Source organism: Elephantulus edwardii, unplaced genomic scaffold (genome assembly GCF_000299155.1).
Source record: "Elephantulus edwardii isolate Elephantulus edwardi_28Jun2011 unplaced genomic scaffold, EleEdw1.0 scaffold00015, whole genome shotgun sequence".
NCBI lineage: Eukaryota > Metazoa > Chordata > Mammalia > Macroscelidea > Macroscelididae > Elephantulus > Elephantulus edwardii.
Window position 1 is genome coordinate 5,066,378 of NW_006399765.1, and position 15,061 is coordinate 5,081,438.

General features: G+C 44.9%; 1 protein-coding gene across 1 annotated transcript in view; it reads left to right on the plus strand.

Moving 5' to 3' along the window:
* ASXL1 (additional sex combs like 1 (Drosophila)) overlaps window positions 1-14,821 on the plus strand; it is a 70,766-nt gene extending 55,945 nt beyond the window's left edge. The window contains exons 5-13 of the mRNA XM_006881688.1: window positions 3,981-4,101; window positions 4,178-4,275; window positions 5,080-5,173; window positions 5,603-5,755; window positions 6,916-7,079; window positions 7,166-7,262; window positions 10,645-10,750; window positions 11,005-11,638; window positions 11,972-14,821. Coding sequence (XP_006881750.1) covers window positions 3,981-4,101; window positions 4,178-4,275; window positions 5,080-5,173; window positions 5,603-5,755; window positions 6,916-7,079; window positions 7,166-7,262; window positions 10,645-10,750; window positions 11,005-11,638; window positions 11,972-14,821 — 4,317 coding nt within the window. The remainder of the gene's footprint in view (window positions 1-3,980; window positions 4,102-4,177; window positions 4,276-5,079; window positions 5,174-5,602; window positions 5,756-6,915; window positions 7,080-7,165; window positions 7,263-10,644; window positions 10,751-11,004; window positions 11,639-11,971) is intronic.
* The last annotated feature ends 240 nt before the right edge of the window (window positions 14,822-15,061 follow it).

Consider the following 15,061-nt stretch of genomic DNA (forward strand, 5'->3'; position numbering starts at 1 on the left):
CTTTAGAGAGGTCCCTAACAGCAGACTTTCCCATCGCGATACGCTTTTTGATTTCCTGACTGCTGGTGCCAAGAGTGTTGACTGTGGAGCCGAGCATTTAGGGTAGACTTAAGTTTGAGGAGGCTAACTCTCTTCCTGGCATATTTTGAATTCCTTCCTAATTGAGGGCATCATCTTTCCTCTGGCACTGAATCAGATAATGTTCCACCACTATACATTGTGTTCTCAAAGGCCTGTTATTTTAGAGGGAGTTCTGCTGGCGTAGTCTAGGGAAATCGTGCTACAAAACCAAAGATAGTGCCTTCTGGTGGTTTGAATCCTCCAGTGGCTCAGCAGAAGGAAGATTGGCAACCTCACATGTGCTTTACAGAAGCCTTTGAAAGCCCACTGGAGAGTGAGCTATAAGTCAGTTTATAGTTATTTTAGAGTTAGAGTTACTATTTTAAAAGTGGATGGCCCATTCTGCTTCATAGTCTGTTGATCTGGAAGCTCCACTCAAATGTGCCTCTGTTGGTATTTGAAACACTTGTTTTTATGTGCTGTCAAGTTAGAACCAACTCATAGCTGACCCTCCAGTGAGTTTTCAGAGGCAGTATATCGCAAAGGGGAAATTGCCCATCTTTCTCCTTCAGAGCAACTGAAAAGTGTTGAACTTTGTGCCTTTGGGTTGGCAGTGGGACTCTTAACACTAAACTACCAGAGGTCCTCTTTGCAATATTGTTGGCATGTTTTCCAGTGTTACAGTAGCAACACAGCAAGCCACCACAATATAGCAAACTAATGCATACATAGGTCATGTCTAGGGCCTCAAGGGAAATTATTACTTCATTTGGTATAACATTTCACACTCCAGCTTTTCTTTGTAAAATAAAAATATATTTCTTTTTAAGAAATGTCTTTATTTTGTTGTTGAAAACATGCACAACAAAACATAGACCAATTCAGCAGCTTCTACATTTATAATCACTAACACATTCTAATCTTTGAGCTGTGCAAATATTCTCACCCTTCTTTTCTGAACCATCCCTCGCCTTTAACACACATTCACTGACCCCGGAGGTTGTAATCTTACTTGCTTGGTTATGAAAACAGTGCATGTTAATTATAACTCCAGAAATCATAGATAAAGCACAGTGCTCACAGCTCCGCACCCAAAGGGAGTAATGGCTAACACTTGACTGAGAATATTTTTTGCCTTCCTAGATTTTTCTGTGCAGATTTACTCATGTGGATTTATTTTTATAAATATGATGAAATCTTACTATATGAAGTCAACAGCTTCATTCGGTAGCTGTGTTATCAGCATTTTCCTAGGCATTTAATTTTCTGTATCTTTATTTAATATGGCTTTAGTTTTCCTTTGCTTACAGACTTTTTTTTTAAATTATAGATTTACAGCACAGTAAAATGCAGAGAACACAAATGTACAGCTCAGTGAAATATTACAAATGAACACCCTTCTAACTGAATACCAAGGTCAAGACGTAAAACATAGTCAATCAGGCAGGCTTTCCTTTGTACCTCTTTCTAGTCATGATTCCTATTTCCCCCCTAAAGGGAACCACTATCTTGACTTCATGGAAGTAAGTTTCTTGCTTTTCTTTACTTATTTTCTACTTGTGTTTGCATTCCTAGCAATATAATTTGTTTTGCCTGTTTGAAGATTTTACAAATGGAATCTCAATACAATATGCATTCTTTTGTATCTTCTTTTTTTCATTCAGTATTTTTTTAAAGATTCATCTGAATTGCAGGTCACTTTATTAGTCCATTAATTTGTATTATTGCTGTGTAATAATAGTTCATTTATGACTACACTATTTTCTTTATTAATTCTATTGTTGGTGAACTCTTCAGTGTTTATAGTTTGGCCTCTTGGGAATGATGCTGCCCTGAACATTTATTATATGCTGTCTGGTGTATGTCTTTCTCTAAGGAATCCACACCTGGGAATAAAATTTCTGCCTTTTAGGATGTTTGGATCAATATGCTATGTACTTTTTCTACTTTCTTAATCAGCACTTGATTTTGTCAAATGTTTGCTTTTAGGCATTCTAGTAGCTATGTCGGTATCTCCTTATGCTTCTAATTTTCATTCTTGTGTGTTTTTCTTGTTAATGAAATTAAATATCTTGTCATATGTTTATTAGCTCAATAGGGAACTCTGGTGGTGTAGTCTGTATGGAATTGCACTGCTAACCCAAAGGTGTCACTGCTCAGTTCAGTTCTACCTGTGAGTCTGTAAGAGAAAGAGAAATAGTCTCTTCCTCCAAACACCTGCTGAAGTGTCAGCTATGAGTTGGTTCCACCTTGATAGCAATGACTTGAGTTGGCCTATCTGTGTATCCCTTTTTATGTTGTGCTGAATGCACATCTTTTAAGTGTTTTTTCTGGCTTGCTTTTTGTTATGTATATAGTCTAGATACAAATTATTTCGTTTTATAGACTGCCACTATCATCCTAACTGTAGATTAACTTGCCTTTGTATGTATGTATGTATGTATATATATGTGTGTATTTATTTTCTTTTGTCTGTTTTTAATGCAGTTTAGTTTGATTTCTTTTTTCCTTATAAGTGAATGCTTTTTATGTTTTGTACAAATTTGGGACTTGGAAATGTTAAGACTTGGAGGTGAAAGATACATACATTTTTTAGGTTTTTGCTAAAAGTCTCCTCTCCCACTGACAGTATAAGAACCTTTTATACTATTTTCACTATATTCACTATTTTACTATTTTTTGCCAGTAGATTCCCCCTGCTCAGTAATAAATATTCTATCTCAGCTGACCTGTGAGACTCAGAGATTACATTTCTTTCAAGAAAATGTCAGTTTGTAAACATCTTAAGATTAATACTAAAAATGTTCTTTAGCTTTTGATTCTGGAGCATTTAAATCCTGTAAGGAAAAAAGATAAAGATATAAAAATAATTTTCTTTTTTTATTAAAGTCAACATGGTTTTAGCTTAAGTGAATAAACATAAACTAGTGAACAGTTAATATAGTTGATGGGAGGAACCTTGAAATTGATAAGCTTTTTGGTCCTCATAAAGATTTGTAGTATAATTTTATGAGGTAGAATCATGTTTATACCTGCTTTTCTTGACACACCTTTATAATAGACTACTCCCTTCCTTAGAACTTCTGTCTCTGCTCCTCTCTCTTCCAACCTCCAGGATTCACTCACATTCCTTCCCTGTTACGAGGTATCAGGCAGCTCCTGGGGAATGAGAAGAGTTTAAGTCTGAGGCTGTAGGACAGAGCCTGTTGGAAGAAGCCTCTGATAGGTCATGAAAAGTGAGATGGAGCTTTCCTCTGCATTCAGACCTCACTGTTGGGACCTTAGTTCAGATCTTCAGCATTTTTTTTTCTGTGTACATCTCTGGTGTCTTAACAGTTCTCCCTGGTTCCAAGCTTCCCTGAAATATAGATTGTTCACCTGATTAGTACCCATCAAAGACTCCAAAACAATAAAAAACAATCCCTTAGGAAAGTGTCTTTCTTAATACTGCCTGTTAGTCTTCCCTCTACTAGTATCTTCACTTATCCAGCTTCCCACATCCTTGCTGAAATCTAAGTTTCTCTGAGTTTGAAGTGTTCTTTCACGTTTGCTCATTGTACTTTCAAAATCCCCTACCTCCTTTCACTCCACTATGAACCCATTTGCCTAGGGACTAATTTCTTTTAGAACTCTGTTCAGTTCTTCATGTTTGCTTAGTTGCTTTATTCCCCTGATACTTTCTACAGTTCTTATATATACCTGTGACCCTGTTTTGTACTGTAGTATTTTTATTTTCTCCTCCCCCATTAGATTAAGCTTCTTGCTGGCAGACTATAAAGATTACAGCCTAGGAAACCCTTTAGAGCCATTCTCCTCTGTTCTATACAGTCTTTAAGAGTTGGAATCCACTCCATGGCTCAGCAGTGTGTTGATAGAATGTATGAGACTTTGCTTACCTGGGTTATATCTTACTGTCACAGAAGGATGCCCTGCAGTGGTCTCGTAATCCAGCTCCGGTGGAGGGAGACGAGCCAGAGGACACAGCAGATGCAGAGAGCTGTGGGTCTAATGAAGCTAGCACTGTGAGTGGCGAAAATGATGGTAAGTGCCCTTAACAAGATGAGCGAAGAGCCACAAGCATTCTTGAGGGACTAACCTTTATTTTCCTCTTTTCCAGTATCTCTTGATGAAACGTCTTCAAATGCATCCTGTTCTGCCGAATCTCAGAGTCGACTTCTTTCCAATTCCAGGGACAGCTACAGAGCTTCCTCACAGGTTGGGAGAGGTGGTGACGTGGTTGGGAAGATGGGTGAGGGCAGATGTGAGAAGAATGGAGAAACTTAAGTTTGGTTACCTGTTGTTGTTGTTGTTGTTATGTGCCGCCGAGTCATTTGCAACTCTATGTACTCTATGACCCTATGTACAGCAGCCCTAAACCCTGCTCTGTCCTGTGCCAGTCGCACTGCCTCTGACACACCCATCCCGATTACCCCAGTCACTGAATCAATCCATCTCATAGAGGGTCTTCTTGTCCTGTAAGAGAACGATGTGGGAAAAGTGGACCGTAGATTTGAGACAGAATAATTTGCTTGTTTGTTTCTGCTTGACTGAATAACTTTTCTTTGTGATTGTAATAAGGTGGGGGATGTCTTAAAAGAGGAGTGTAGCACAGAGTTGTGATGCGAACTTGAGCTTAGAAAGAGAGACCTCAGTTTGTGTTAAGGGCCTGCTACTTACTAGTTTAGAATTTTAAACAAATTACATATTTATAGAGTACATTTCTTTTCAGTTTAGAATAAGGACATGCAGAAATGGTGTTGCGTATAGTGTGGCCAACACATAGCTCAGTAACCTGTCAGTGCTGGGAGGTTATCCACTAGGCCAGTTAAATTCACACTGCCCAAGAGAGCTAGGTCAAGAGAGTCCTGTTGGTGAGCTCTCGTGGCCTAGTGGCAAGAAGCTGTACTGCAGTCCCTGAGATGCACGGTTCAAAGCCACCAGATGCTCTGCTGAGACGGAAGGATAATTATGGACCTGCATATGACTCAAGGATCTTTTTCATTCCCTCTTGGAAAATAGGCAAACAAACAAAAGAAAAAGACTGGGGTGATGCTGCCTCGAGTTGTCCTGACTCCTCTGAAGGTAAACGGGGCCCACCTGGAACCTGCATCAGGTATGTGTGCATCATGGTCATGGTACTGCTTTCTCAGGTCCCCTCCCTGTCACCCACTTCTGACCTTGGGACTGTGGTGCCAGTTCACCTCTTTAGCTAGAGTCAGGAGACCCAGCTCTGAAGGCAGCACGGTGGGGGTGAGACCCAGTGTAGGTGCTTACCCTCTGTGCCCTCCTCTCACAGGGTGGTCATAGGAGCCGATCAGGGAGCGTGTAGGTACTTTGAAAGCAGTATATGCCTGTATAGAGGTAGTGGTTTGGCATTCTTAGGATGATTTAAAGCCAGGCTGTGGTAGTATCAGGACAGGGCTGGAATGTAGAAGCACCTGGCATTGTTGGCAGCATCTCTGGGAGAACTGGGAGAAGTAAGTGCTGAGAGCCCCGGGTGCAGACTGTGATACCTTTGACCGGTGGAATGCTGTGCCTTCAGGGTTCTCTGGCCGCCACGCCGACGGCGAGAGTGGCAGCCCATCCAGCAGCAGCAGCGGCTCTCTGGCCTTGAGCAGCGCCGCTATTCGTGGCCAGGCCGAGGTCTCCAGGGACTCTGCCCAGCTCCTGAGAGGTTCCCGGAAGCCGGCCACAGGTGAGTGAGTGGCTTGGCACTCGTTTTTCTGCCTGTAAATTTATCTGCAGGCCTAATGAGAAGATGCTGTCTTCTATTTCTGTATCTTACTGTTTACCTCTTGGGTAGCCCTCTTAGTTTTTGTTTGTATGACCTTGTATTTTGCTTAATTTTTATTTCTAAATATTCTCTGATAGGTTGGGAGAGGTCCTTGCTCTGACCCTGTAAAGGCCTAGCTTGGTGTCTGACCTGGTACTGCTAAGTTTCCTTTGGTGGCATCCTGCCATGTTACGGTATAATTTCTACCAGAATTTCCCTTTTTTTTTTTCAACCATTCAGTAAGCCTAATGGAAGCATATGTTGAATATTGGGGATACAAGCAAATTCAATAATGCTACAGGGTCCCCACCCCTGACCTCCCACAGGAATTATTCCATATCAAGTATGCAGTTTGCTGTCTCAGATTTAGTTCTTAGAGGTCGTGCTTTTTTAAAATAAGGTGGGCCACAATAAATCATTAAGACTTTACATCTAAAAATTCAAACTATTTTGTTGCTCAAATGGAAACTAGATATGCTGTCTTGCTCTTTTTCCAAATCGGCAGCAGTGCTTAATGTGATAGGTCTCTAATTTTAATGTGATAGGTCTCTAGTCTTAGTGATTTTTCAAGTAAAAGTAACTCCTCCTTAGGCTTCTAACATATTGACATTTGGGTTGGCTTTGAACAATGCTGCATGTAGATCATACCTCTCCAGTCCCTTCGCAGAAGGTTTCTGCAGATTTTCCTGTAGTAACAAGGTTTTCCTACACTAACAAAATTTGCTTTTAGACAGCTTCTAACATTTCTCCAAATGGGCTTTGCGTAACCTTTTCTCCAGTTGAGAAACCGAGAACCTGCTCCCAACCAACTCAGTCTTTCTTGGGAATAGTGCCCCCTTTTGGCTGGTTTGTCTGTCTGAAAGGGCAAATCCAGCTGTGTCCTCGGTTTACTGATAATCTCAGTAAACTGGAAAGAACAGTTGTAAAATGCAAATTAGGGTGAATTGAAGACCGAGTAGATTGTAGAAAAGCCTGGGTGACTTGGTGCTGTCACCTGCCTTTTTATCTCAGTTGGCACTTGCTTTTTCCCTTTAAGAAGATGAAAACTTGTATCTTACTTCTTATTGCTCCAAAAATCACAGGTCAGATGAAGCGCAACAGAGGGGAGGAGATAGATTTTGAGACGCCCGGGTCCATTCTTGTCAACACCAACCTGCGCGCCCTCATCAACTCTCGGACCTTCCACGCCCTCCCGTCTCACTTCCAGCAGCAGCTGCTCTTCCTCCTGCCTGAAGTGGACAGACAGGTGGGCTGTGCAGCCACCTCATTGTCTTTTGGTGGGTAGGTTTCTGTTCTCTAGGTTTTGTAATTTCTTTTCCCTTGATCTTCTAGGTGGGGACAGATGGTCTATTACGTCTCAGTAGCAGTGCACTGAATAATGAGTTTTTCACCCATGCGGCTCAGAGCTGGCGGGAACGCCTGGCTGACGGTAGGTAGACTTCATCATCTCTTAACGGCTCAAGATGCGCCTGCCATGTGTGGTGTTACGTGCCTCCTGCTATTTCAGACCCAAGCACTCATTTTTCATTAACCTCTTTCTTTTCTCTCAAGGGATATTTGGTATAAAGCAGGCTCTTCTCACATGTCTGATGAATGTGGTAGGTGTTAACATGCCACACAGCTCTAAAGACAGTACAGGGGGTTTGATCAGTCACTATTCCTTTAATGGTGGGCTTTCTGTGCTTGTTAACTTTGACTATACTCTGTGTTTATAGCTAGCCTGTGTCTCCTCTCCATGCGAGCACACTAGAACCTCTAATTCTTTCTAGTAGTTTTGTCTGCGTAGGTGAATGATAGTGCACTGTGGCAGTGACCTGGTTGAGTTTTTTCTCCTAAGCATTTGTATGTGTTGTGATTATTGTGTTGTTGGGTGTCATCAAGTAGATTCCTGCTCATAGTAACCCTGTGTAGTATAGACTGAAATGAATTACTGCCTGCTCTTGGGCCATCCTCAGTCACTGCTGAGCTGGAGCCCATTTTTGAAGCCAGCTTTGTCAGGCCATCTTAAGGGTTTTTTTTTTTAAAAAAATTTATTTTAATGAAAGTTTACAAAGACTTTAATTTCCATTCATTCATAATTGCATACTTTCCTCCCTGTCCACCCCTCCCCACAGTTTGCTTTTCTCTTTGAAAAGGAAAAAAAAAATAATTTATTGTTATACAGTCCCCCCTGCCCCAGTTCACTCCACTGTGCAGTTTTCATTCTGAACTCTTGTCATGACAGTAATACCTAATCATATATTCCTCCTAAATAGTCTTTCCCTCATTTGTTTCACTGTAGTATACATTATTTATCCCCTTAGTTTCCCCCCAGCTCTGATGTCATTCCCACTTTACAACATTGACACTATGTATGTAATATTTGTCCTTTTGTGACTGGGATACTTAACTCAGCATAATGTCCTCCAGGGTCACCATTTTGTATAATATTTCATGAGTTCCTTGTTTTTCAGTGCAGCATAGTATTCCATTGCATGACTATACCACAGTTTCAAACACAAGGTCTTTTTCCAAGGACTGGGCCCCCCTAATAAAGACAACTATCCAAAGTGGGCATGCCATCCTTACTTCTGAGGGACATTCTGGCTGTACTTCATTCAAGATACATTTGTTTGTCCTTTTGGCATTCCAGGGTATTTTGATTATTACAATTATAATAGTACAATACTACAATAGTGTAACATCAGTTTTCCCATTTTTCTTCCATTTTCCTTATTCTTTGCTGTTATTGTTGCTATTGTGTGCCATCAAGTTGGAGCTGACCCAGACCTGACCTTCCAGCAGGTTTTTAAAGGGAGTATATGGCAAAGGGTTAAACTGCGCGGCTCCTTGGAGGCGAGGATTCTGAGGCTCCATCTAGCATACTTTGGACATGTTGTAAGGAGAGACCAGTCCTTGGAGAGGGACATCCTGTTTGGGAGGGTGGAGGGACAGCGCAGGAGGGGAAGGCCCTCTATGAGGTGGATTGATTCAGTGACTGGGGTAATAGGGATTAGTGTGTCAGAGACAGTGCGATTGGCACAGGACAGAGCAGAGTTTAGGGCTATTGTACATAGAGTCGCTATGAGTCGCAAGCGACTCAACAGCACATAACAACAACAATATTGCATAGGAGGGCTTTACCCATCTTTTTCCTGAGAAGCTGCTGGTGGATTCAAACTGCATGGCTTTGAGTTGGCAGCGCAACTTCTTAGCACTAAGCACCAGAGCATGCATATGCTCTCTCACACTCGCACGCTCGCTGTCTCATATATAAATAAAGATGTATAAGGTGAGATATTTATGTATCTGTCTCTACACACGCACACACACACACGCGACGTGATTGAATTCCCTGCATCGGATCAGGCACATCTGTGTCCTCAGTGTGATAACTGTTGCTCTCTAGAACTTTTAACAGGTCCTTAGCCAGTTTCCGTTATCTGCATTTATCATCATACTACTTATTGGTCCAGTTATAAAGATTTTTGCTTCTTTATGTTGAGGTGCAACCCATATTGAAGACTGTAGTCTGTGATCTTCATCAGTATATCGTCAGGTCGTCTTTACCTTGAGCAAGCAATGTTCTTTCATCTACATGTTGCAGGTTGTTTATTAATGAGTCTTTCTCTTATTCACAATGCTTAGTTCTTTCTATAAATTAGTTTCTTCGATTATTGGTTCAGCATAAGATTGAGTAACGATGATGAGAGGATACAACCCTAACATACTCCTAGGAGTTCCTGATTTTAATCCATGCATTATTCCTTTTGTCTGTTAGAATTATTGCTTCTTGGTCTGTGTACAGATTCTCTGTCAGTAGTTAAGAATTCCATTCTTCTCTGTTTTAACCATAACTTGCTTTAACCCACACAAAATTGAATGCCTTTGCATAGTCAATAAAATGCTTGTAAGCGTCTTTCAGGTATGCTTTGCTTTGAGCTGAGGTCGGTCTGGTGTCACCAGTGGTAACCTCCGTTAGTGTGATCTTTACTTGAATTTCTTTGCTGAGCAAACATGGGCTGTGTTTCTGGAAGGTGTCCAAAGGTCCCCATGATCCCCTCCATGTTTGATGATTTGCTTGGAGAAATCACGTGGCTCAGCATATATTTGTACTCACTGCTATGACTTCTTACCACGAACGAATACTAACAAACTCTGTAAAGGGAAAAGCCCGTGGAGCAAAGTCTGGCAGGGGAGGAGCAACAAACACTAGTGGAGTCTTACAGGGCATGTTTACTGCCCCCTCAGCAATGAGTTGTGACAGTACATGTGAAATGTTATTTTTCTGGGAAGATTGTTAAGGTTTTTCTTAGGGACTGATCATATAGGCAACCTGCCTGGCATGTACTCAAAATCCAGACTCTTAAAAGGAAAGCAGATGTTCAGTGTAAACCATATTGTTTGCAAAAGCAGTTTAGGCACAGTGAGCCGCTTTTATCAGTCTGGGTGACAGGGAAGTCCTGAAATCCAAGTTCTCAGATGACAGCCAAGGTTAGCAGGCTTTCTTTCTGATAAGCAGTTGGTCTATTATATACATTCTTTTCTGCACAGGGAGTAAGGATGTAGTTTTTCTTTTTGGAAAACGTGTTGTTTTCTGTTGAATGGCCGATTGATTGATACAGGGATGAGTAATTTCTGCTCTGTCCTGAGTATGAGCATGTTCTCAGAGGGTGAAGATGGGCGTGCACACAAAGGAGATAGAGTTCCCACCCACAGTGGTTCCCAAGTCACATGTACTCTAAAAATTCCTGACACAGAAGAATTGGCGGTCCGCAGACGGATCTTAATACCCTGAGTACGCTCACCACAAAAGATTTCTTTCTCTTTAGGTGAATTCACACATGAGATGCAAGTCAGGATACGACAGGAAATGGAGAAAGAAAAGAAGGTGGAGCAATGGAAAGAAAAATTTTTTGAAGACTACTATGGACAGAAGTAAGGCCTTTAATGCTATGTGTCTTAGTCTGGGCTTTTGGGGAAGTTTGAGGCAGATGATCTTCCAGTTCTTGTGCTTGTGTGCATTTCACTCAGGTCATTTTAGTTAATGCTATTCATAGTGAAGCTAAGCTTTGGTTTTTTGTGCTAAGTATTAGCATCATGCAGACTTCTGTTGTGTTTATTGTGTTCTGAATTACCTGTATACCTGAGTACCGTTATTCTTATAGCTGATGGTATGGGTTTGGTTTCAGGTTGGGTCTGACCAAAGAAGAGTCGTTGCAGCAGAGCTTGGGCCAGGAGGAGGCTGAAATCAAGAGTGAGTTACATGTCTCAGGAGAATCGACTAGGCCGCAGCGTGGTCTAGCTACTCGGCAGCGTGATGGGCATTTCAAGAAACGTTCTCGGCCAGATCTCCGAACCAGAGCCAGAAGGAATCTATACAAAAAGCAGGAGCCAGAATCGGCAGGGGTTGTGAAGGACGTGAAATCTGTGGCACCAGACATCCCCCTCTACAAGGATCGAGAGGCTAAGGCCGACCCGGCGGGGGTGAGCAATCCCCACCAGCCAGGCGTCTCCTCTCCAGCACCCAGCCCAGAGCGTCCTGAGTGCCCAGCTGAACCGGCAGCTTCTCAGACCCAGACCGAGCCGGATGCCTTGGCATGTGCCTCTGCAGCTCCAGACAGAATGCCCAGCTTGCCTCAGGAGACTGCGGATCAGGAGCCTAAGGACCAGAAGAGGAAATCCTTTGAGCAGGCGGCCTCTGCATCCTTTCCCGAAAAGAAACCCCGGCTTGAAGACCGTCAGTCCTTTCGTAACACAATTGAAAGTGTTCACACCGAAAAGCCACAGCCCACTAAAGAAGAGCCCAAAGTCCCGCCCATCCGGGTAGGTAGCTGCGCTTCCTGGCTACCCTGCAGCCCCTCTGCAGGCCCTTGGAATAATTGCTTGGGGGCTGATAGCTTTCTCCAAGAGAGAACTTTCCTTGAATTTCTCTTCAGAGGTCGGAATCTTTTTGCCTTTTAAATCTTGCATTACGTAATGTTGGAGTCTTTGCTGCATTGATTTGCACAGCCACCCAGAGAGGTGGTGATGTCCATTTTCTAGGAAAAGGACAAGATTCTCTAGGCCAGGACACTAGTTTACAATTCTGTGCTAGGTTGTATCATCCAGTCAATTAAAACCATTTTCCTTTTTTTTTTTTTTAAACTTTCTTTGCAGATTCAACTTTCACGCATCAAACCACCCTGGGTGGTTAAAGGTCAGCCCACTTACCAGATATGCCCCCGGATCGTCCCCAACACGGAACCCTCCAGCCGGGGCCGGACTGGCGCCAGGACCCTTGCAGACATTAAAGCCCGTGCTCTGCAGGCCCGAGCCCAGCGAGAGGCGGCCACCACTGCCATCGGAGGGGGGGGTGGCCCGGGTGGAGGTGGCGGCGGGGCCACCGATGAGGGAGGTGGCAGAAGCGACGACAGTGGTGATGGTGGTGAGGCCTGTGGCCACCTTGAGTCCAGGGGAGCCCCGAGTGCCCCTGGAGAGTGTACGTCAGATCTACAGCGAACACAACTACTGCCGCCTTGTCCTCTAAATGGGGAGCACACCCAGACTGGGACTGCCGGAGCTGAGACGGAAGTCCTGGCTTCTCTCAGGAGGGAGGAGAGCTGTACCCCACAGCGGCTTCCAGGGGCCCTCACCAGTGAGCTGGAAGATGCTCCCCAACTCCCTGTTGTTCCCACTGGGGACCAGCCATGCCAGGCCTTGCCCCCCTTGTCCTCAAAAACTCCAGTACCTGAGAGATTGGTTGAGCACTCTGAGGGACATCTGGATGTTAGAACTGAATGTGGGTCTGGTACCCCTTCCTGGGAAGAGGATGCTGAGGACCGAGGACCCAGTCTTCCCCCAGAGGATGCTCCTGTTCCATCTGTAATGGAAGATACTGTAGTGCAAGAAGGCACTCACCAGGTTCCGGATGGTAATCCCACCATGCAGGATCCTGTAAATGTGACCTCCATTTCCACCCCTGGAACATTACTAGCTGATTGCCGACAGGACAGACCATCCAGTGGCAAATTAGGACTTGGTAGCTCCTGCTCACATTTGAGGGAAATTGATGCTAGACAAGAAAACTTGCAGCCTGAGGCACTCATTTCCGACAGGGAAGCTCCTTGGCTCAACCTTTCAAATGACAAGGGAGCAAAACAGTCTGACCCCAACTCTACGGAAAATGTACCGTCTGTTGAGCTCCAGGCTGGAGAAGCATGGGAGGCAGCTGCTCCCCACATACCAGCATTCCTAGGGAGGTTGACAGCCAAGGAGGATCGTGATCCTTCTGACAGCCTTCCTGGGCTCTGGGCAGCCCCATCTCAAGACACAAGCAGCACTGACAGCATCTGCAAGCAGGTCCACATTGAAAAATTTAATGTGAATGGTGACACTGAGGCACCCAGCCCTCACAGCGAAACCACAGACACAGCCTCTGACTTTGAAGGCATTCTCACTGAGGATAGCAGTGAGGCAGATTCAGGAGACATCACAGTGAAGGAATCTTCAGTTGTGGACAAGGATGAGAAACACAGTTGGGTCCAGTCCAACTCACTCACCAAAATGAGTGATGATCCAGGTCTTGTTACAAGGACAGATGGGATGGTTGCTCCCCAGAGCTGGGTGTCTCGTGTATGTGCAGGCCCTCAAAAGATCCCAGACTCCCTGCTGCTGGCCAGTACTGAGTTCCAGCCAAGGCCCGTGTGCCTGGACAGGCCCGGGTCCTCAGTGGAGGCCCCCAGCCCACTCATAATGCAGTTGCTACAGCGTAAATTGCCCCTGGAAAAGGTTCTTCCTTCAGTCCATGGTGGCAGCAGACCCGAATCCCTTCAAATGTCACTTAAGAGAGAGATGAGCCAGGGTAGCTCTGCGGGGAGGGGACCTCTCTCTGATCCTGGGGAAGACAGTCACACAGTTGGCAGAAGCAGCCCCAGTTCTTTGAGAGCTTTGAAGGAGCCTGTTGTGTGTGAAAGCCAGGAAGTGCACACTGATTTGACAGTCCTAGCCCCAGGAGCACCCCAGAGAGTTTCCACAACAGTCCCAAGTGTAGATTCCCTGCATCCTGTGACCGGGATGAGTCCAGTAGCTCCCTCTGGGAAACTGGAAGAACCGAATTCCAAAGAGCCATTCTCTCCCTTCAATTTTGAAGATCCGAAGGAGACCCGGGACCTGTCCCAGGGCAGGAATGCCAGTACCGCTGCAGGCCGAAGTCCAGGGACACTCGCTACCTCGAGAGCCCCAAGCTTCTCTCCAAACACTGTCTCCTTTGGTCCTGACCAAGCCAGTTGGTCTCTGGGGGATCAGAATAGTGTGGGAGGCCAAGGGAAGAAGCTCTTTGGCTCTAGGAATGTGACAGCAGCCCCTCAGTGCCCCAGGCCTGTGGGCCCCGCTCCACCACCTGGTGTTTCCACCAGGAAGTTGGGGCCAACCAAAAGTTGTGTGTCCAGTGAGGTGCAGGCTACAAGGGAAGACTGGGTGCCAAAGCCGTCACCTACTCCTGCAGGTAGCATCAAGAGTGAGAAGACGTTTGTGGGGACTCCACTCAAGGTGAATGGGGAGGACAGAAAAGCTACTGGGCAGAGTCCTCTGGAGCTGATGGATCATTTGCAGGGAATGCCCTTTGTCATGGACCTGCCTTTCTGGAAGTTACCCAGAGAATCTGGGAAAGGTCTCGGCCAGCCTTCTTCCATTCCCTCCCAACTCAACATCAAGCAGGCGTTGTATGGGAAGCTTTCTAAACTCCAACTGAGTTCCACCAGCTTTAACTACTCCTCTAGCTCCCCCACCTTTCCCAAAGGCCTTGCTGGAAGCGTGGTGCAGCTGAGCCACCAGGCCCGCTTCGGTGCGAGCCCCAGCGCCTCGCTGTCCTTGCAGATGTTCACCGACAGCAGCACCGTGCAGAGCATCTCGCTCCAGTGCGCCTGCAGCCTCAAAGCCATGATCATGTGCCAGGGCTGTGGCGCCTTCTGTCACGATGACTGTATTGGACCCTCCAAGCTCTGTGTATTGTGCCTTGTGGTGAGATAATAAATTATGGCCATGGGAAAAGTTGTCTGTTCAGTGTGTGTATTTTGATAATGATTGATCTTAAAGCTGTAAACAGAATATCATTGGTATAATGGTCGCTGTCTCACTAGGCAAGAGCACCCTTGCCACCCCCTAAAATTTACAGTGCTAAAGCCCCTCTGTCACCTACCACTGCTTTGGGGTGACCCACCGGGCTGCCTAAGCTGATGCCTGAGCCTCGTGTGGCTTGGGGATCCTGGC